General features: G+C 38.7%; 1 protein-coding gene across 1 annotated transcript; it reads left to right on the forward strand.

The window, feature by feature from the left end:
- The first annotated feature begins 20,384 nt into the window (after positions 1-20,384).
- LOC122043683 (cell division cycle protein 48 homolog) lies at positions 20,385-21,491 on the forward strand. The gene is made up of 3 exons (XM_042604283.1): positions 20,385-20,450; positions 20,862-21,083; positions 21,366-21,491. The coding sequence occupies exons 1-3, from the start codon at positions 20,385-20,387 to the stop codon at positions 21,480-21,482; spliced, it is 405 nt and encodes a 134-aa protein (XP_042460217.1). The 3' UTR covers positions 21,483-21,491.
- Positions 21,492-24,290: the final 2,799 nt, after the last annotated feature.

Consider the following 24,290-nt stretch of genomic DNA (forward strand, 5'->3'; position numbering starts at 1 on the left):
TCCCACCACATCCGGGCATCTCCGGTAAGACAAAACGACGCGCACTTAACCTTCTCGTGTTCAGGCCAATCCAATAGTTCCATTATGTTCTCCACGGTTTGAGCCAGGCTTGTGCGTCCCATGGTTCGCAGTTTCCCGAGAATGCTTCCGGCTTAAGCCTTTGCCATTGCATCAGGTAGGCCTCTTGTCGGACCATCGGAGTAGGGGCTGCCGGGGGCACTGGTGCGGCTGTAGGTATGACAGGTAGTGGATTTACCGGTGGGGTAACTGGGTTGCCTTGCTGACCCATTAAGGTAGTGATCAGCTGCTGTTGCTCTGCCATCTGATGCTGGAGGTCTGCGACTACCTGCGTCAGATCTGGTGGAGTCACTGTTCCTCCGGTTCGGGCATTGCGTGTCCTAACCATGTTTATCTAAAAGAAATAGACTAGTGTAAGTGGTTATCGATTTTAGCCATTCTACCGTACTGGTTTGTTCCTATCTATTTGTTATGGTATTATTTCTAACCTACCATTATGTACTCCTAATCTAATTTATAACTAAAAGCATAGAATAAAGCATCAAATATAAGCAAGTAAAACATGAATCTAAAGCATAAACAACATAAGGAAAAATAAGGAATATAATGACAAACAATGTAACATAAGGAAATAAAGCATAAGCAATGTAGTAAAGAAATAAAACATAGGCAATATAACAAGAAAGAAAAAATAAAGCATAAGTTATGTAACATGAAACTAAACATAAGCATGTAACAAGAAAATTAAGCATAAACATTCTAACTTGGAGCGGCAGGTAGGAGGCTTGATGTGTGTGTAGTAAGCTGGCAATAAACTTTGGCTCTGATACCAACCTGTAACGCCCGCCCTCCCTGCTAACCCTAAGGGACGGGGCTACGATACTCTACGTACGTACTATAGCGGAAGACTTAAAATTATTTTTCTTAACTTAATTAAAACCGAACTACACTAACATGGTTTCATAACATGATAACGAAATAAATAAAAACTTAGCATCAAGTCACTCATATTGTATTACATTTCACAAAACCAAAGCATAGTTCTTAAAGGTTTTAAAGCAGGTTCTTAATTAAGTTGCCTAGCCACCGCCACACACATCTTTGTTGCCCCTCCTGCTGCTCCTTTAACTCATCCAGCTTTTTCCTTTATCTGTGGTACAAGGAAAGTAAGCTATGAGCACTCATGGCTCAGTAAGTTCCTTTCCTACTCACTAAAGCCAACAATCAGCACATAATCAAGAATGTATCAACAAGTCATAATCTCAGCTAATCATGGCATAACATAGCATTCTATTCAAGTATATCATGCATCATAATATAATCACAACTAGTCATGGCATATCAACATCATCATGGCCGAAACATATGCATAGTGCATTGCATAAAACATAGCTAGACATAGCATAACAAACAAGTATCATGGTATATCAAAGCATGGCCGAAACATGTATATCAAAGCATCATAACTATGGCCGAATATGTACATCAAGGCATCATCAAATCCATGGCCGAAATCTATATATATCAAGCATCAACATATCCATGGCCGAAACATGTCTATAAGTTATAGCATGAACATAACATAAACATACCTTATCATGGCATATCATAATCAAGAGCATAGCATGAAACATAGCATAATCAAAAGGTGTATGCAATATGATTTTGGAAAACATGTATCCGAAAAACATGTGTATATCTCATGATCTTTAAAACCATTCTCTTTTATATGTATATATACTTGAAAATAATCTCAACATAAGGGGGATCCCGGCTATGTACCACTTACATATTGCGCGCAACCTTGTAGGTCCAAGGTAGCGAGTCTTGAACCCTACGAGGCAAACATACTAGGCCCTTAGTCCTAGGGGAACTTAGGAGCCCATCCCTAACGAGGTCCTTAGTCCCCGGGGCGCTTATGGAGCCCACCCTTGGTACAAGCCACTCACACATAAAGTAAAGTACATGTCATACATATCATGTATCATAAAAGCATGCATCACTTAGGCACACATCATAAAAGTATGCATCACTTAGGCATACATCATGTCATAAAAGTATGCATCACTTAGACATACATCATATCATAAAGGTATGCATCACTTAGGCATACATCATGTCATAAAGGTATGCATCACTTAGGCATACATCATATCATAAAGGTATGCATCACTTAGGCATACATCATGTCATAACAATATGCATCACTTAGGCATAGATCATAAAAACATGCATATCTTAAGCATAAAGCATATCATCAAGCATGCATATTTTATCCACATAGCTTATCATAAAAGCATGCATATTTTAAGCACAAAGCATATCATATCATAAAAGCATGCATATCATATCATAAGTCATAAATCACAAGCATACATATTAAGCATAAGGGTGTATCTTGTGATTATCCTATCATAGGAAACATGGTATCATATTTATCTTGGTTCTAAGCTTCCTAAACCCTTGTGGCCGAAACCCCTTTAGAGCTCAATTTAGGCTAAACACAACATCCAAGCATGTGGTACCTAAATTATCATCATAACATTTTCATAGGAAGCATTATAAACATGATTAACTTAGTTTCTAAGTTCTTCAAGTCCCTAATTTCATGTGGCCGAAACCTTAAGGTGTGAAACAAGGTTCCATATGACATAAAAACATAGACAACTTGAAATCATATTTATAACATTTTTACCAAGAAATAAGGTAAACACATTTGACATATTTGAATTAGTTCCTAAGTTCTTTAAGCCCTTAACATATGTCATGGCCGAAATTTAACAATTTCTCATTTGGGCTACAAACAAGCATACAAGCATGTGAACTTGGACTAACATTATGTATAAATTCATACAAAGCATCATACAATAGTTATGGCCGAAACATACCCTAGCATCATTTTAGGTCATAAAACAACATATAGCAATTGAACCTTGGCTTTCTACTTATCATATTTCATGTAGGGTGACATGAGCATATTTAATTTAAGTCCTAGGGTCCCTAGGGCGTCTAACCCTCCATGGCCGAGACTTACAATAGTCCTTTTAGATCATGGAAAAATTATACAAGCATGTGACACAATCAATAGGTTATCATATTTTCATAAGAAGCATTTTAACACCTTTGGTTTAAATTCTAAGGCCTCTAGGTCATTTAAACCCTACTTGGCCGAAACTCATCAGTGTTTAAACTTGCTTCAATAACATAAAAAAAAAACATGTGAAGTCATACGAGTTTCATAGCATGTGTAAAGACAAGCATAATGAGTATACAAATGAATTGTGTCTTAGGCTTTCTAGGTTTCTTTTTCTCTTTTTCTTTTATTTTTTTTTCCCCATGGCCGAAACCTACCATTCTTTAGCTAGGTTTTTAAGTGGCCTAAAGCATGAAAAATCTAAGTAAGTTTCATGGCAAAAGTTACTAAGAAACATATATACAAATTGGTTCATGAGTAAGCTAGGACCCCTTGTGGTCATACATGTTATATGTTATGCTACTAATTTTTCTACATCCTAATTAAGCATGAGGGCATAAAACAACTTTCATATCTAAACAGCACAGAGGTCTTGAGCATTTTAAAATTTTGTTTAAGCTTTCTAAGCTATCCATCTCATCATGTCCGAAAAACCCTAAGAAGGAGTTCATGAAATTCTAGCAATATTCAAGCATACAAATCCTTTAAGATCTTTGTATTCTATAGCATGTGCATGGTTATTTAAATTTAACGGTCTTCCTAATCCTAAACCCTTCCTTGGCCAAAACATATGAGTGGGTTTTCTTTTAGTTTCAAATATCTTCTAAGGAAGAAAAACCAATACATAATCCTTAATATTTCATAGGGAGAACCTTGTACTAGTTGGGTAAAACAATAAATTTCCCTAGCCTCTTAAGAATATTTTTGGCCAAAATTCTAGGGTTCAGTACTCCTCTGATCAAGCATCATATAGGTATAAAATCATGAAGAAGAACCCCTCTACATAGCATAGAAAAATCTATCATATAGTGAAGACTAGTTAAACATCATTAGATTTTGAAAGCTCTTGTTGGCCGAATTTTCTCAAACTTGTTTCTAGGTTTTAAAATCCTCATAAAATCAGAAAAGTACATAAAATGCCTTGTACCACAGGTGAGGGGAAGCTTACATCCTTTTCGCTTGTGGATCTAAGGTATGGTGAAGAAGAAGTAGCCTCTTCTTCTAGTTCCTTTCCCTTGATTCCTTTGCTAAGTCCTCCTTGTATCTTAGGCTTTCTTAGGGAAAACTTGAATTTGGGGCCGAAGATAGGGGAGAGGGGACTGTGGTGTTCTCTGTGAGGGAGAGGATGAGTGAAAGAAAATGAGAGAAAAAATAATTTTCTCTTTTCTTGCTCCCTTTTATGTTAAGGGGGAAGAGGTAGCAAACTTGATTTTTGCTTTCCTTCTCCCTTAGCCTTTTTCTCTATTTTTATTTTATTTATCTTATTTTCCATTTATTCTCACCATTCATGATAAAATAAGGGGGAATGAATCCCCTTAACTCCTCTTTAAAATTTCGGCAAGATCAAAGAGGAAGAGGGAGAGAAAGGGAGGAAGGCAAGTTGCCTTTCTCTTGCTCTTTTCTTGTTTTCTTTTGGCTATCTTTTATTCTCACCTTTATCATGAGTTTCCCTCCTTTGCTATCAATATCTTCTCTCTATCACAATTGGTTTCTACTATTTAATTCTATGAATTATAATATAAGAGGTTCAAGGTTCAATCCTTGACCATCACTTCTTTTTATTTCATTTTATTTCTTTTTACTTCAACTCACTTCTTATTATTTTTCTAAGGCAAATTCATCATTCCCATATTTATTCTTAAAAGCTTAGTGGGTGTTACAACTTGGGATTCAAGATTTAGATTGATCAGAGGATGACACCGTCTATGCCTCAAATTGATCAATCTAGATGTCAAGGATAGAAGGGCATTTGTCATATATTATGAAGAGTCACAATTAGTAGTTACAAGGTGATGTTGGATCTCAAAATTCTTGTAACTTGGGTAGTAATGATGTGTTGCTAGATACCACTCATTACTTATGCTTCTAAATGGATTTAGGAGCATTGTCAACGTTACAAGAACCTATAGGGTCACACACAAAGGGAAATTAAATGGAGATTAGGTTTATTTGATGTACCTAGAGGATTAGGTTCATGTGATGAACCAAATTGGATTAAGAATAATCCAAACTAGACTAATTGAGTTGGACTCAATTTGATTCATGTGTTCAATGAATCAGTTTAGACTTGGATTCATTGAATCATTTTAATTCAATGAATATAGATTCATTAAATTAAATTGGTTTCAATCAAATGGTTAGATTTGATCAACCATGGGGGAGAAGAGGTCAAGTTTGACTTGACTTGAGAAGGGAAGATGAAAGGTTAAGTTTGACTTGACCAATGCCACCTCATTTGTGAGTTGACATAAGGTGGGCCAATGATGATGTTCCACATCATCTAGATTGGCTTATGTGTGTGCCACATCATGAGGGAGATCAAGATTTGTGACTCTTGATATTCCATAGAGGTTTAAAAGCCTCTAAAGTGGCCATCCACCATTAGATGAGTGTGAGTTAACAATTTTGTGCTCATTGATTTCATCTTCTTCCTCCTTGCTTCTTCTTCTCTCCCTCTCCTCCACCTTGGGCGAAACCTTCAAGGGTGCTAGCACACTCTAAGGTTTCTTCTCCACCTTTCATTCGTGTGGATACACATAGAGGGGTATTCACTTGACATCCTTGAGATCCGGCGAACTTTGGACGAGCGGGATAAGCGAAGGGCTTCGCATCAAAGGTATAAACTCCTAAGCATGTAGATTTAAAGTAGATCTAGGATTAGAAAACTTGTACATGTAAAATTTTAATATTCGCACGGATCCGATGGCATTGGATTTGGGTGTTTTCGCAACGCAAAAGCGGTTTTTGCGGCTCGAAAATCCCAACAGTGGTATCAGTTCCACGTGCGAACATGTACTTGTTTTTTTATTTTAATTTTTATGAAAAATTAAAGTTCTGTAAGTTTCTGTGATTTTGTTAATTTTATGATTTTTAAGAGTATTTTTCTCGTAGAAGCGAAGCAACAAGTGTTTGAACACTTGTAGGCTTCGACTACCGAGAAACACCTTCCGTAATAGTAAGGTCTCGCACAAAATATTTTGGGACAGCGGCTAAAGGCGCTGTAAGATCATCATGGGACACTCGTGAGATTCATTTCACGAGAAGGGGTGTTGCCCCTAACCCCGCAAGGGGCATTGTCCTGCGATCGCGCCCGAAAATCGCTAAACGGGACTGCCGGGAAGTTGCGACTCATAAAATCATAAAAACAGTAATAAAATTATAGAAATTTATATAAAATACATAATTTAGAATTATGTATGATTTGTCATGGTCATGGCCCAAAAAACCCCCAATTGAATTGGTTACATGTGTTGTAATTCATAATATGGACTGCGCGTCATTTTTGTGTGATTGTGCTTGTTGTATATTTGATACGCGACCTACGCGTCGTGCCTTTCTATTTTATTTCCTATTGTAAAATAGTTTAGACTCAAATGTAACTCAAGTTTCATTTTTGTAATGTACAAAATGGAGCAGTGGAAGATCCACTCGAGGAGGAGTTACGAGGAGGGTGCGAGCAACACATGGCGATCAAAGGGAGGAGCTTGGAGAAGCTGTTGACCCTAGGTTGACCATCTGATCTTCTCATTGGCTTGAGAAGATCGTAGTAGGGTCATGACTAATCACAATTTAATTAATTGCTTGTGTGTGTGTGTATGTGATGCATGCTAGAGTAGAGTAATTAATTAGTGCTTTAACGATTAGATTAGATCTAAATCGCGTATATGATGCACCACGATTAGATTAGATATAAATCGAGTATATAATACACATCAACAATTAGATTATATCTAAATCACATCAACTCGAAATGCCTACCATGCCGTGATACCCATCAATACCTCGATCACATGTTGTTGTTGAATCTGCCAAAGCAGAGCAATGCATATTATCTTGGTAGGGTGCAGAGGGACAATCTTGGTCCCGCCTATCAACGCATAGGTGAGTACAAACTTAATTAGATTGAGTAAAACTAGTTAAACTCAATTAGATCGGGTTTAACTATAGGCATTTTCCAATGGTTGGTAGATAGGTCAAAATCACATTTATATTAACTCTTGGGCGATTTAGCCAAAGCTAACTCAAGTTTTAATATACATGCGGATCTTGATCCTATAAACAAGAGTTGCATAGAGATGTAATTGGTAATTAGTTACCTACCGATCATACTAAGTCTTGGGTGATTTAGCCAAAGCTAACTCAAGGCTTAGTATGATGTGGATCTTGTCCCGCAAGAATTATAGCTAGTTGGTTAGAATCTTGTAGGTGTGGTTTGACCACATCCATGACTTGATTCTACAAAAGTTATATAATTCAGTGGGAGCATCATTTAGTTAAAGGCCTAATTAAATGATTAGTGGAATATGATTATTTATTTTCTACATTTTCTGTTGTAGATTGCCATGTCGTCAAACATGAACACCTTCTCCCTGCATTCTGTCCTTGATAAGAACAAGCTCAATGGAGCTAACTTCCTAGACTGGTACAGGAACCTGAGAATTGTTCTCATACAAGAACGAAAACTGTACGTCCTGGAGCAGCCCATTCCCGAGGCACCTCAAGCCACTGCCACACGAGCTGACCGTGATGCTTATAAGAAGCATCAAGATGACGCATTAGATGTGTCCTGTCTCATGCTCACAACCATGAACTCTGAGCTTCAGAAGCAACACGAGTTTATGGGTGCTTATGATATGGTTAAACATCTTCGTCAACTTTATCAAGGACAAGCTAGGCACGAGAGATTCGAGATCTCTAAGGCACTGTTTCAGTGCAAGATGCAAAACGGGACTCCCGTATGTCCATATGTACTCAAGATGATTGGGTACATAGAAAACCTACAGAGGTTGGGATTCCCCCTTGGCCAAGAGCTGGCCACTGATTTGGTCTTGCAATCCTTGCCAGAGAGCTACAATTAATTTGTCATGAACTACAACATAAATGAAATTGACAAGCCACTGCCTGAGCTTCTGAGTATGTTGAGAACTGCTGAGATCAACGTTAAGAAGGTTAAGCCCAACTCCATTTTGATGGTGCAAAAGGGCAAAGGCAAGGGAAAGCCTAAAGGTAAGGGAAAGTCCCAAGCAAAGGGCAAAGGCAAGGCACTGAAACCCAAAGGAGGGGTCGCCGAGGATGCTACCTACTTCCACTGCGGTCTGACCGGGCACTGGAAGAGGAACTGCAAAGTCTACCTGGAACATCTTAAGAAGAAGAGAAGTGAGACTTCTACTTTAGGTATATATGTTATAGAAGTTAATCTCTCTATTTCTTCATCATGGGTATTAGATACCAGATGTGCTTCTCACATTTGTACTAATGTGCAGGCGTTGAGAAAGGGCATTGACGAAGGGTGAGGTGGACCTACGAGTAGGCAATGGAGCACGGGTTGCTACTGTTGCTGTAGGAACTTAATATCTATCTCTGCCCTCTGAGCTTGTACTATAAATAGATGAATGTTGTTATGTGTCTGCTTTTACTAAGAACATAATTTTAGTTTCTTGTTTGGACAAGAAAGGTTTTTCATTTATAATAAAGAACAAATGTTGTTCAGTTTATTTAAATGATATGTTCTATTGTAGTGCACCTCTGATTAACGGACTCTATATTCTAGACTTTGAGAACCCCATCTATAACATAAATACCAAAAGTTTCAAATCAAATGAAATGAACCAGACCTATCTCTGGCGCTGTCGCTTAGGTCATATAAATAACAAATGCTTATCCCAGCTCCATAAAGATGGTTTGCTGGACTCATTTGATTTTGAATCATATAAGACATGCGAGTCATGCCTACTGGGCAAGATGACCAAGACTCCCTTTAGTGGACACAGCGAGAGAGCGACTGACTTGTTAGGACTTATACATAGTGATGTATGTGAACCTTTCAATGTCGCTGCTAGAGGTGGTTATAGGTACTTCATTACATTTATTGATGATTTCAGTAGATATGGTTATGTGTATTTGATGACACATAAGTCAGAATCCTTTGAAAAGTTCAAAGAATTCAAGAATGAAGTACAAAACCAGCTTGGCAAGAGTATTAAGATACTTCGATCAGATCGAGACGGAGAATACCTTAGCCATGAGTTTCGTGACTATCTAGCTGAGTGTGGAATTCTATCCTAATTCACTCCTCCTAGAACACCACAGTGGAATGGTGTATCCGAAAGGAGGAATCGTACCATATTAGATATGGTACGGTCTATGATGAGTCACACAGATCTTCCTATATCTCTTTGGGGCTATGCTCTGAACACAACAGCCTTCATACTCAACCGTGTTCCATCCAAGGCTGTGATAAAAACACCATATAGGATATGGACTGGGAGAGATGCCCAGGTGTCTTTTATGAGGATTTGGGGTTGTGAGGCTTACGTTCGATGTCAAGTCTCAGACAAATTGGGACCCAAATTCGATAAGTGCTATTTTATAGGATATCCCAAGGAAACGAAGGGATATTACTTCTACATTCCCAGTCAACACAAAGTAGTTGTGGCTAAGACTGGGGTTTTTCTAGAAAGGGACTTTGTTTCTAGAAAAACTAGTAGGAGTACGTTCAATCTTAAAGAAGTTCAAGATATAGACCATAGCACTGAAGCCTTGATGGAAGTTGAACTGGAACCACAAAGTGTTGTGGATGATGAGATTGTTCCACAAGGAGTTGAGGAACAACAACCACACTACAAAAAAAACCCTCATAGACATCGGTGAAACAACAACGGTTTTAAGCAAAAACCGATGTCTTTGAGTATTTTACACCGATTTTTCCAAAAACCGGTGTCTATGAGTGCAGATTTTCGCTCATAGACATCGATTTTTTAGGCGATGTCTATGAGCGCCATTTTTTCGTTAATAGACACCGATTTTAATAGCGGTTTTTAAAATCCGATGTCTATGATAAAATAAAATAATTTAATTTTTCCACCCATACTTAGCCAAAATTTGCAACACTTCACTCTTCCCTCCAAACCTAAACCTATATCGCGCCATCCACCCATACTTAGCCCTAAACCTATATCGTCGCTACGGCACCACCACTTTCCTCCGGCTAACATCACAGATTGCTTGACCAAGGCTTTGGCACAGAGGAAGCATGATGGTCAGACTAGGTCATTTGGGCTTAGAGCCTATACTGATTGGCACTAGTGCTAGTGGGAGATTGTTAGCTAGAGCCCTAGAGCCAATCATTTGATGATTGTATTTTAGACTTGTTGTATCATATTCTATATAAATAAAGGCATTTGGTTTTTGGTTATTATACTTACTTGTATTAGTGCCAAATAAACTAAGTATAATAACGTCCTTGAGTAGGAGGTTCTTACCTATATCAATCGATTGGTTGAATCGATAGTGAGATGATATAGGGAATACTATTCTTAATCATTCCTAGTCGAGTATTAACATTCAAGGACAATGTTAATGCAATAAGACTAGCATGTAGGTCAACTCGATGACTTGATCTCACAAGTCATGGATATAGAGATATCAAGTTGACACATGGGTATACATTAGAGAATGTATACTGAATGACCCGCCATGAGAAAGTATCATGGATCGTTATATGAGTGTCATATACTTTCTCATGTGGCTATTAATATGACTACTAGTCCTTAGACCTGAAGTCACCATAGATCCCTACATAAGGAGTTATGTACTTTAGTTTCGTCAAACGTCACTCGTAACTGGGTGGACTATAAAGGCGATTACTGGGTATGTAACAAATTATGCGGAGGGATGTGAGTGATGTAGATGGGATCTATCCCTCCTATATGACGGGAGTGACATCGGTATTCTTGATAGAGTGAGACCATAAAATGCATGGTCATGCCCAAATGAGTCAATATAGGATATTGAGCTCATTTGATTTAGTGAGTCTACTTGGAGTTCAAGATTTAGATTGGTCAGAGGATGACACGGTCTATGCCTCACATTAACCAATCTAGATGTCTAGGATTGAAGGACACTTGTCATATATTGTGAGGAGTCACAATTAGTAGTCACAAGGTGATGTCGGATCTCGGCATTCTTGTAACTTGGGTAGTAATGATGTATTGCTAGATACCGCTCATTACTTATGCTTCTAAATGAGTTTAGGGGCATTGCCAACATTACAAGAACTTATTGGGTCACACACAAAGAATAAGTGGATGGAGATTAGGTTCATATGATGAACCAAAAAGGATTAGATTCATTTGATGAATCAAATTGGATTAAGAGTAATCCTAATTGGGCTAATTGAGTTGGACTCAATTTGATTCATGTGTTCAATGAGTCTAATTTAGATTATGACTCATTGAATCAATTTAATTAAATGGATTAGATTCATTATATTAAATTGGTTTGAATCAAATGGTTGGATTAGATCAACCATTAGAGAGATTAAGTCAAGTTTGACTTGACTTGAGAGGAAGAGTAAGAGTCAAGTTTGACTTGACCCTTTTGCCACATCATTAGTGAGTTGGCAAGATGTGGACCAATCATAAAGTGCCACATCATCAAGAGAATGCCACCTAATGGAAGTTACATTCTCTCCTTTGCTTTAATGTGGCCGGCCACATTAATGAAGGGGGTTACACTTGGTGTGGTCGGCCACTAAGGGAGTAAAGAAAATTGATTTTCATTCAAGGTGAGAATTGATTCCATCTTCTCTAAGCTCTCTTCCTCAAGCTCTCCCTCTCCTCTTCTCTTGACCGAAAGTTTTCAAGCAAGAAAGAAGGAGAATGTGTTTTAGTTTCATGAAGAAAAGGTAGAGTGATTGTCACATAGAATTCTCTTATCTATCTTTTCTTTTCCCAAATCCTACCCGAGAGCCCTAGAAAGTGTTAGCACACTTGGGGTACTCTCTTCTCCATCCTTGATTGTTAGAGAACACCTCTTGTTCGTGTGGATATCACTAGAGAGTTGTCTACGTTGACAACTTTGAGATCCGGTGTACCGTTGGACGAGCGGGATTTGCGAGGGCACGCTTCAAAGGTATAAATGTTTTTTCCTTTGTAGATCTACTGTAGATCGTAGTTTGAAACTCTTATTCATGTTTTTGAAATTTTTCTTCGCACGAGATCCAATGGCTAGGGTGATTCGGGGTTTCCGCGACGCGAAAACACGATTTTCGCGGCCCAAAAAACCCAACAGTGGTATCAGAGCCACGTGCGAAGCGATTACGAGTTTAGATTCATATTTTTATGAAAAATATGCATTCTGTAACATTCTGTGAATTTCCTAATTTTTATGATTTTATGGATATTTTTCTCGTAGAAGCGAAGCACAAGTGTTATTACACTTGTAGGCTTCGACTACCGAGAAGAATTTTCCGAAACGGCAATGTTTCGACCCAAATCGTTTTGGGACAGCGGACTTAGGCGCTATAGGATCGCTTAGGAGTAACTCGGGATGGTTAGATCGCGGGTAGGGGTACTGCCCCTAACCCCGCAAGGGGATTTGCTCCGCGATTGCGCCCGAAATCGCTAATTGGGACCGCCGGGAAAATTTGATTCATAAAATCTGTAAAATTATGAAAAATTACAGAAAATTATGAAAAGTATAATTTTGAATTATATATTAATTTTGTGATAGTCATGGTCCAAAGACCCAATTTGATTGGACAATTTGTGTTGTAATTCATAACACGGCCTGCGCGCCGTGATGTGATGCGCGTGTTGTATTTTATTTTATTTTGTTTATTTTTCGCGACCTGCGCGTTGTGCCTTTCTTTTATTCTGGTTGTAAATTAGATTTAGACTCGAATGTAACTCGAGTTTCAAAATTGTAATGTACAAAATTGGAGCTTTGGAAGGTCCACTCGAGACGGAGTTACGAGGAAGGCGCGAGCAACACAAGGTGGTCAAAAGGAAGGCGCTTGAGAATTTGACCTTAGGTTGACCATCCGATCTTCTCATTGGCTTGAGAAGATCGTAGTAGGGCCATGACTAATCACAAAACTTAGTTAATTACTTGTGTATATGATGCATGTTTAATTAAGTAATTAATTAGTGCCTAGCGATTAAGATTAGATCTAAATCGTGCACAAGATGCACCCTTACGATTAGATTAGATCTACATCGTGTACAAGATGCACTCTATCGATTAGATTAGATCTATTTTGTGTATATGATACAACATCATTTAGATTACATCTAAATCACGACAACTCAAAATGCCTACCATGACGTGATACCTACCACTACCTCGATCGCATGATGTTGTTGAATCTGCCAAAGCAGAGCAACACATACTATCTTGGTAGGGTACGAAGGGACAATCTTGGTCCCTCCTATCAACGCATGGGCGAGTACAAACTCAATTAGATTGAGTATTCCTAGTTTACTCGGTTGGATAGAGTACAACTATAGGCATTCTTCCAATGGTTGGAAAGGTAGGACAAAATCACGTTTATATTTATTCTCGGGCATATTAGCCAAAGCTAACTCGAGTTTTAATATAAATGCGGATTTCATCCTATAAACAAGAGTTGCATAGAGATGTAATTGGTAATCGTTACCTACCGATCATACTAAATCTTAGGTGTATTAGCCAAAGCTAACTCAAGGGTTAGTATGATGTGGATCTTGTCCCACGTGAATTATAGAATTCAGTGGGAGCATCATTTAGTTAAAGGCCTAATTAAATGATTAAGAATATGATACTTATTTCTGCATTTATTTCTGTTGTAGAATTGCCATGACGTCAAATACGAACACTTTCTCCCTGCAATCTGTCCTTAAGAAGGACAAGCTCAACAGAGCAAATTTCCTGGACTGGTACAGGAATCTGAGAATAGTTCTCACTCAAGAACGTAAACTGTACGTTCTGGAGCAGCCCATTCCGGAGGCTCCTCCTGCCACTGCCACGTGAGTAGACCGAGATGCTCACAAGAAGCATCAAGATGACGCATTAGATGTGTCCTGTCTTATGCTCGCAACCATGAACTCTGAGCTTCAGAAGCAATATGAGTTGATGAGCGCTTACGATATGGTTGAACATCTTTGTCACCTATATCAAGGACAAGCAAGGCACTGGAAGAGGAACTCCAAATAATACCTGGAAGATCTTAAGAAGAAGATAAATAAGATTTCTACTTCAGGTATACATGTTATAGAAGTCAACCTCTCTATTTCTTCATCGTGGGTATTAGATACCGAATGTGCTTCGCACATTTGTACTAATGTACAAGCGCTGAGAAATAGCAGGGCATTGACGAAGGGTGAGATAGACCTACGAGTAGGCAATGGAGCACGGGTTGCTGCTATTGCTGTAGGAACTTACCATCTATCTCTGCCCTCTGGGCGTATACTAGAATTAGATGATTGTTGTTATGTGCCTGCCTTGACTAAGAACATAATTTCAGTTTCTTGTTTGGACAAGAAAGGATTTTCGTTTACAATAAAGAACAAATGCTGTTTCGTCTATTTAAATGATATGTTCTATTGTAGTGCACCTCTGATAAACGGACTCTATATTCTAGACCTTGAGAGCCCTATCTATAACATAAATACCAAGAGGTTCAAGTCAAATGACCTGAACCAAACCTATCTCTGGCACTGTCGCTTAGGTCATATAAATGACAAGCGCTTATCCCAGCTCCATAAGGATGGTTTGCTGGACTCATTTGATTTTGAATCATATGAGATATGTGAGTCATGCCTACGAGGCAAGATGACCAAGACTCCCTTTAGTGGGCACAGCGAAAGATCGACTGATTTGTTAGGACTTATACATAGTGATGTATGTGGCCCTTTCAATGTCGCTGCTAGAGGCGGTTACAGGTACTTCATCACATTTACTGATGATTTCAGTAGATATGGTTATGTGTACTTGATGACACATAAGTCTGAATCCTTTGAAAAGTTCAAAGAATTCAAGAATGAAGTACAGAACCAACTTGGCAAGAGTATTAAGATACTTCGATCCGATCGAGGTGGAGAATACCTTAGCCATGAGTTCCGTGACTATCTAGCTGAGTGTGGGATTCTATCCCAACTCACTCCTCCTGGAACACCACAGTGGAATGGTGTATCCGAAAGGAGAAATCGTACCCTATTAGATATGGTACGATCGATGATGAGTCACACAGATCTTCCGACATACCTTTGGGGCTATACTCTAGACACGGCAGATTTTATACTCAACCGAGTTCCTTCCAAGGCCGTGATAAAGACACCATATAGGATATGGACTGGGAGAGATGCCCAGGTGCCTTTCATGAGGATTTGGGGTTGTGAGGCATACGTACGACGTCAAGTCTCAGACAAATGAGGACCCAAATCCGACAAGTGCTATTTCATTGGATATCCCAAGTAAACTAAGAGATATTACTTCTACATTCCCAGTCAGCACAAGGTAGTTGTGGCAAAGACTGGGGTCTTTCTAGAAAGGGACTTTGTTTCTAGAAAGACTAGTGGGAGCGCGTTCGATCTTGAAGAAGTTCAAGATGCGAACAATAGCACTGATGCCTCGATGGAAATTGAACTGGAACCACAAAGTGTTGTGGATGATGATCCACAAGGAGTTGAGGAACAACAACCAGTTCAAGTAGACATTCCTCTTCGCAGGTCTGATAGGGTACGTCGTCAGCCTGAGAGATACTCATTTCTCTTGTCTGACCATGATGACGTTGTGCTCATAGAGGATGAGTCTACCACCTATCAAGAAGCTGTGATGAGACCAGATTCTGAGAAATGGCTAGAGGCCATGAGATCTGAGATGGAATCCATGTACACCAACCAAGTTTGGACTTTGGTTGATCCACCTAAAGGGGTAAAACCCATAGGGTGCAAGTGGGTCTTTAAGAGATAGACTGACATGGATGGACTTATTTATAAGGGTCGCTTGGTAGCTAAAGGTTTCAAGCAGATTCATGGTATTGACTATGATGAGACCTTTTCTCCAGTAGCGATGTTTAAGTCCATTCGGATCATGCTTGCTATTGCAGCCTACCATGACTATGAGATATGGTAGATGGATGTCAAAACCGCGTTTCTGAATGGAAACCTGCTCGAGGATGTGTACATGACACAACCTGAGGGTTTTGTAGATCCACAGCATACTAATAGAGTATGCAAGCTGCATAGGTCCATTTATGGACTAAAGCAAGCTTCTCGGAGCTGGAATCTTCGATTCGATGATGCAATCAAACAGTTTGATTTCATCAATAACGAAGATGAACCTTGTGTCTACAAGAAGGTTGTAGGGGATATAGTTGTCTTCCTCATATTGTATGTGGATGACATACTACTCATTGGGAAGGACATCCCTATGCTTCAGTCTGTCAAGACCTGGCTAGGGAGTTGCTTCTCAATGAAGGACTTAGATGAGACATCTCGTATTCTAGGGATACAGATCTATAGAGATAGATCTAAGAGATTGCTTGGCCTAAGTCAGAGTACATACATTGACAAGGTACTCCTTCGGTTTTCCATGCAGAACTCCAAGAAGGGGTTTCTGCCGATGTCACATGGCGTGAGTCTTTCGAAGACTCAAGGTCCCTCTTCTAAAGAGGAGAGAGACTGCATGGATCAGATCCCTTATGCCTCAGCCATAGGATCGATCATGTACGTCATGCTATGTACTCGACCTGATGTCTCGTATGCTTTGAGCATGACGAGCAGATACCAGTCAGATCCAGGTGAAAGTCACTGGATAGCGGTCAAGAATATTCTTAAGTACTTAAGAAGGACTAAAGAATATTTCTTGATATATGGAGGCAATGATGAGCTAGCTATAAAGGGTTACAGTGATGCTAGCTTCCAGACCGACCAGGATGACTATAGATCGCAGTCGGGGTTCGTATTTTGCATTAATGGTGGTGCTGTCAGCTGGAAGAGTTCGAAGCAGGATACAGTAGTTGATTCTACAACAGAAGCCGAGTACATTGCTGCATCAGAGGCAGCAAAGGAGGTAGTTTGGATCCGCAAGTTCATCACTGAACTTGGGGTGGTTCCTAGCATTGCTGACCCCATTGAGCTCTATTGTGACAACAATGGAGCTATAGCACAGGTGAAGGAACCTCGCTCACACCAGCGGACCAAACACATACTACGGCGCTTCCATCTCATTCGAGAGATTATCGAGAGAGGAGATGTGAAGATTTGTAGAGTACCTGCAGAGGCTAACATCACAGATCCCTTGACCAAGGCTTTGGCACAGAGGAAGCATGATGGTCACACTAGGTCATTTGGGCTTAGAGCCTATACTGATTGGCACTAGTTCTAGTGGGAGATTGTTAGCTAGAGCCCTAGAGCCAATCATTTGATGATTGTATTTTGGACTTGTTGTATCATATTCTATATAAATAAAGGCATTTGGTTTTTGGTTATTATACTTACTTGTATTGGTGCCAAATAAACTAAGTATAATAACGTCCTTGAGTAGGAGGTTCTTACCTATATCAATCGATTGGTTGAATCGATAGTGAGATGATATAGGGAACACTATTCTTAATCATTCCTAGTCGAGTATTAACATTCAAGGACAATGTTAATGCAATAAGACTAGCATGTAGGTCAACTCGATGACTTAATCTCACAAGTCATGAATATAGAGATATCAAGTTGACACATGGGTATACATTAGAGAATGTATACTGAATGACCCGCCATGAGAAAGTATCATGGATCGTTATATGAGTGTCATATACTTTCTCATGTGGCTATTAGTATGATTACTAGTCCTTAGACCTGAAGTCACCATAGATCCCTACATAAGGAGTTATGTACTTTAGTTTCGTCAAACGTCACCCGTAACTGGGTGGACTATAAAGGCGATTACTGGGTATGTAACAAATTATGCGGAGGGATGTGAGTGATGTAGATGGGATCTATCCCTCCTATATGACGGGAGTGACATCGGTATTTTTGATAGAGTGAGACCACGAAGTGCATGGCCATGCCCAAATGAGTCAATATAGGATATTGAGCTCATTTGATTTAGTGAGTCTACTTGGAGTTCAAGATTTAGATTGGTCAGAGGATGACACGGTCTATGCCTCACATTAACCAATCTAGATGTCTAGGATAGAAGGACACTTGTCATATATTGTGAGGAGTCAAAATTAGTAGTCACAAGTTGATGTCGGATCTCGACATTCTTGTAACTTGGGTAGTAATGATGTATTGCTAAATACCGCTCATTACTTATGCTTCTAAATGAGTTTAGGGGTATTGCCAACGTTACAAGAACCTATTGGGTCACACACAAAGAACAAGTGGATGGAGATTAGGTTTATATGATGAACCAAAAAGGATTAGATTCATTTGATGAATCAAATTGGATTAAAAGTAATCCTAATTGTGCTAATTGAGTTGGACTCAATTTGATTCATGTGTTCAATGAGTCTAATTTAGATTATGACTCATTGAATTAATTTAATTAAATGGATTAGATTCATTATATTAAATTGGTTTGAATCAAATGGTTGGATTAGATCAACCATTAGAGAGATTAATTCAAGTTTGACTTGACTTGAGAGGAAGAGTAAGAGTCAAGTTTGACTTGACCCTTTTGCCACATCATTAGTGAGTTGGTAAGATGTGGACCAATCATAAAGTGCCACATCATCAAGAGAATGCCACCTAATGGAAGTTACATTCTCTCCTTTGCTTTAATGTGGCCGGCCACATTAATGAAGGGGGTTACACTTGGTGTGGCCGGCCACTAAGGGAGTAAAGAAAATTGATTTTCATTTAAGGTGAGAATTGATTCCATCTTCTCTAAGTTCTCTTCCTCAAGCTCCCCCTCTCCTCTTCTCTTGACCGAAAGTTTTCAAGCAAGAAAGAAGGAGAATGTGTTTGAGTTTCATGAAGAAAAGGTAGAGTGATTGTCACATAGAATTCTCTTATCTATCTTTTCATTTCCCAAATCCTACCCGAGAGCCCTAGAAAGTGCTAGCACACTTGGGGTACTCTCTTCTCCATCCTTGAGTGTTAGAGAACACCTCTTGTTCGTGTGGACATCACTAGAGAGTTGTCTACATTGACAACTTTGAGATCCGGTGTACCGTTGGACGAGCGGGATTTGCGAGGGTACGCTTCAAAGGTATAAATATTTTTTCCTTTGTAGATCTACTGTAGATCGTAGTTTGAAACTCGTATTCGTGTTTTCAAAATTTTTCTTCGCACGAGATCCAATGGCTAGGGTGATTCGGGGTTTCCGCGACGCGAAAACGCGGTTTTCGCGGCCCGAAAAACCCAATATTCTTGTCTTTATTCTGCGAGAGCTGAGTTTTTTTTCTTCTGTGAGAATTTGTGAGTGCTCAGGATTTCCCAAGCTTAACAACATTCATTTCTTTTCCTTATTTCTAATTTCTGCATTCTTGTTTTCTTTGTTTCTTGTTGTTGAATGTGTGCTGGTTAGCGGGTCTCGTGAATTTGCGTTGTTCGACATAGAACATGTTGAGTTTTGATTCCCTGTTCTTTCTAATTCAGTTGGAAGTTTAGCAACTCCTTCGACGGAGATTTTAAATTGAATTTTTAATTAGTTTAGAAAATGTTCTGAATACTGCCCATCTGAATTCTGATTTCTGATTTCTTGTTTCAATAAACAACTAAGATTGATTAGATCTAGATTTCTCTTGAGCACTTAGCTTGGTTGTTGGAATTCATTTCTGGTTTAAAGTTTGTTAAGTTCGGATACATAAATCTTACATGATCTAGAGGGAGGTTATTCCGTAGGAGTTGTTAGATCCTGAACTTAGAGCTACTCAGTAATTTGAGTTGCATTAATTGGAAATTCTGATCTGAATAGGGATCCTGTAGAGATTTACATCAGAACCCTGTTTGGGAGTTACAACAATTTTTTTCTGAGGTCTTTGAGAAATGACCCTAGGTTACCTTATGCTATACTAGTTAAGGGTAGAATCTAAGGGAAATTTTGTAACCAAGTTGTCACGACACAATCTTAGGTTATCAAATTTTAGCATCATTGTCGAGGACCTTTGAAGTGGTTGTAGTTCCTAAATTGATAGCTATTTCTTTATTGTTATTTTGTTGGTGCTTCTTGACAATTTTTGTATAAGAACAGTTTATGACCAGAAGTTCCACGAATTCAAGAAGTGGACTAGTCTCATTTGATTCGGAGATTGAAAGAACCTGTCAGCACATCGTGAGACGAGAAAGAAGTTACTATCTGTAGCTAGTACTGCTCCTTTTTCTGGAATCTTTAGTTCTACAGGGAGAATGAAATAGAACAGTAATCAAATGCTTAGAGATTTGGCATCTTCTGATGGTTCAAACCAGCCTTTATGCATCTTAGAGAGGAAAGGTTCCTGCATGAACATGCTTATCAATCTTCTGATCGATTTATGCTGGTTTTTAAATAACAATAACTATAATGATTGATTTCTCTAGCATGCGTGCAAAGTATTTACACAGACTAGTCCCTTATTTAACCTTTGTTAAGTCATCCTCTATATTTTCATTTATTGATTTAAGTTACTGGTTTGATCAAATCTGGATTTATTATATAGTTGTTTGGGTTTTGTAATCTAACTAATCAAGCTACCTGTCATTGCTTGAAGCTTTCTGACAATCAGTTATGCTCTTATCTTTTTTTTTTATTTCATCTATAAATTATTTGATTCATGTATCTATTATGATTATAAATGTTCTTAATAATCACTTTTCTACTTGTAAATGCTGAAATGTTGTAGCAGTATTTTTCTCTTGTAAATATTCAATGTTTTCATGTATCTATTTTTCTCTTGATTTATTCAATGCAGGTTGATTTGGAAAGGATTGCTAAGGATACACATGGCTATGTTGGGGCTGACCTTGCTGCTTTATGCACTAAAGCTGCTCTCCAGTGTATCCGTGAAAAGATGGACATAATTGATCTAGAAGATGAATCAATTGATGCTGAGATTCTCAATTCTATGTCTGTTACAAATGAACACTTTAAGACTGCTTTGGGATCTAGTAACCCATCTGCCCTCCGTGAAACTGTAAGTCTTTGCTTTGGTAATTTTAATCATTTTCAGTTAGTTTTTTTCCTTCTAAATATGATTATCTACATGAATTTTTAAAATAAATTGTTGCTGCAAGAATTGAAAATGAGAAATTTGACATTGGTGTTCTTTCTAAATTAAACTTACAACTCAAGAAATTCTATAGCCTCATGTGCCTGGTTGGTAACTTGTGTTTACTGTCATATGTTGATGAATGGCCTAAAAACCACTTCTATTTCTACCTTGAGATATGTTGATAGTTTGTTGAGTTTTGATCAGGTTGTTGAAGTACCAAATGTCAGCTGGGATGATATTGGTGGGCTGGAAAATGTCAAGAGGGAACTGCAAGAGGTAGTTTGCTGGATATGTTTGAGGTTTTATGTCCACCAAGTGTGATTTTTTCTTTTTGATGGTGATATTCTAGGACTTCTACAGCATGTATATTTCTTCTATTTTTGTTCTTTGTTGTAGTTAAGTAGACCAAATAATACTTTTGTTTGACAGATTTGAACAGTGGATGTTTTAACTCAGAAAACTAGGCATTTGAAGGTGAAAAGTGGTGAGATTAGGGAAATGAAAGGCGCAAGAAGAATGGAGCAGTATAGCAAGTTGAACATATTCTGATTCTCATAATTTAATGTAGCCTCAGCTTGATTTTTGACTCATGATGTTCTACCTTGATGTGTACAATATCTATTAGCTTTTGATGTAAAAAGAATATTTGTGTATTTTATGGATACTGTTATAAGAAAAATATTTATGTAATTTGTGAATATTTGTGTATTTTATGGATATTGTTGGAAGAAGAATATTTGTATAATTTGTGAATATTTGTGTATTTTCTTGGATACTGTCGGTTTTTCACTGTTTCGGAAATCGAATTTGTGTCGTTAAACAATACTGATATTACATCGATTTTCCACCGCTGTAAAATCGATGTCATTAACTAATATTACATCGGTTGTATACTGCTGCCAAAACTGGTGTTATTAACATATAATATTACATCGGTTTTATACTAGATGTCGTTAAGTGATACTACACTGGTTTTAACCCGATGTCTAAAATGGCAGACCTTTTATATCGCCTTCATAGACATCGGTCGAAAATGTAATAGACACCGGTGGAAAACCGATGTCTATGAGGGTTTTTATTGTAGTGTCAGTTTAAGTAGGCATACCTCTTCGCAGGACTGTTAGGGTACGTCGTCAGCCTTAGAGATACTCATTTCTCTTGTCTGACCATGATGACGCTATGCTCATTGAGAATGAGCCTACCTCTTATCAGGAAACTGTGATGAGACTAGATTCTGAGAAATGGCTAGAGGCCATGAGATTCGAAATGGAATCCATGTACCCCAACCAAGTATGGACTTTGGTTGATCCACCTAAAGGAGATAAACTCATTGGGTGTAAGTGGGTCTTTAAGAGAAAGGCTGACATGGATGGACTGATATATAAGGGTCGTCTGGTAGCTAATGGTTTCAAACAAATTCATGGTATTGACTATGATGAATCCTTCTCTCCATAAGCGATGTTTAAGTCCATTCGGATCATGCTTGCTATTGCAGCATACCACGATTATGAGATCTGGCAGATGGATGTCAAAACTGCGTTTCTGAATGGAAACCTGCTCGAGGATGTGTACATGACACAACCTGAGGGTTTTGTAGATCCATAACATATTGGCAGAGTATGCAAGCTGCATAAGTCCATTTATGGACTAAAGCAAGCTTCTCGGAGCTGTAATCTTCGATTTGATGATGTGATCAAATAGTTTGGTTTCATTAAGAATAAAGATGAACCTTGTGTCTATAAGAAGGTTGTAGGGAGCACAGTTGTCTTCCTTGTATTGTATGTGGATGACATACTACTCATTGGGAACGACATCCCTTTGCTGCAGTTTGTAAAGACTTGGATAGAGAATTGTTTCTCAATGAAGAACTTAGGTGAAGCAGCCCGTATTCTAGGCATACAAATCTATAGAGATAAATCTAAGAGATTGCTTGGCCTAAGTCAGAGTACATATATTGACAAGGTATTACTACGGTTTGCTATGCAGAACTCCAAGAAGGGATTTCTGCCAATGTCACATGGTGAAGACTCAAAGTCCCTCTTCTAAGTAGGAGAGAGACCGCATGGATACGATCCCTTATGCCTCAGCCATAGGATCTATCATGTACGCCATGCTATGTACTCGTCCTGATGTTTTGTATGCTTTAAGCATGACGAGCAGATACCAGTCAGATCCAGGTGAAAGTCATTGGATAGTAGTCAAAAATATTCTTAAGTACTTAAGAAAGACTAAAGAATATTTCTTGATATATGGAGGCGATGATGAGCTAGCTATAAAGGGTTATAGTGATGCCAGCTTCCAAACTGACCGGGATGATTATAGATCGTAGTCTGGGTTCGTGTTTTGTTTGAATGGTGGTGCTGTGAGCTGAAAGAGTTTGTAGCAGGACATAGTTGCTGATTCTACAACAGAGGCCGAGTATATTGCTGCATCAGAAGCAGCAAAGGAGGCAGTTTGGATCCGCAAGTTCATTACTGAGCTTGTGGTAGTTCCTAGCATAGCCGATCCGATAGAGCTCTATTGTGACAACAATGGAGCAATTGCACAGGCAAAGGACCTCGCTCACACCAGCGGACAAAACACATACTACGGCGCTTCCATCTCATTCGAGAGATCATCGATAGAGGAGATGTGAAGATTTGCAGAGTACCCACAGAGACTAACATCGCTGATCCCTTGACCAAGGCTTTGGCACAGAGAAAGCATGATGGTCACACTAGGTCATTGGGCCTTAGAGCCTACACCGATTGGCACTAGTGCTTGTGGGAGATTGTTTGTTAGAGCCCTAGAGCCAATCATATGATGATTGTTGTATGGACTCATTGTATCATATTCCTATGTGTATAAAGGCATTTGTTTTGGTTATTATATTTACTTATAATGGTGCCAAATAACTAAATATAATAGCACCCTTGAGTAGAAAGTTCTTATCTATATCAATCGATTGGTTGAATCGATAGTGAGATGATATAGAGAACACTACTCTTAATCATTCCAAGTCAAGTATTAACATTTAGGGACAATGTTAATATGACGAGACTAGCATGTAGGTCAACTCGATGACTTGATCTCACAAGTCATGGATATAAAGATATCAAGTTGACACATGGGTATGCATTGGAGAATGTA

Source organism: Zingiber officinale, chromosome 2A, assembly GCF_018446385.1.
Source record: "Zingiber officinale cultivar Zhangliang chromosome 2A, Zo_v1.1, whole genome shotgun sequence".
NCBI lineage: Eukaryota > Viridiplantae > Streptophyta > Magnoliopsida > Zingiberales > Zingiberaceae > Zingiber > Zingiber officinale.

Bases quoted from the DNA above. Each gene is read 5' to 3' on its own strand.
- LOC122043683 (XM_042604283.1), top strand. From the start codon at position 20,385: ATGCATCTTAGAGAGGAAAGGTTCCTGCATGAACATGCTTATCAATCT. The intron at 20,451-20,861 runs GTTTTTAAATAA...TATTCAATGCAG, and splicing joins CTTCTGATCGATTTATGCTG to GTTGATTTGGAAAGGATTGC. The intron at 21,084-21,365 runs GTAAGTCTTTGC...AGTTTTGATCAG, and splicing joins CATCTGCCCTCCGTGAAACT to GTTGTTGAAGTACCAAATGT.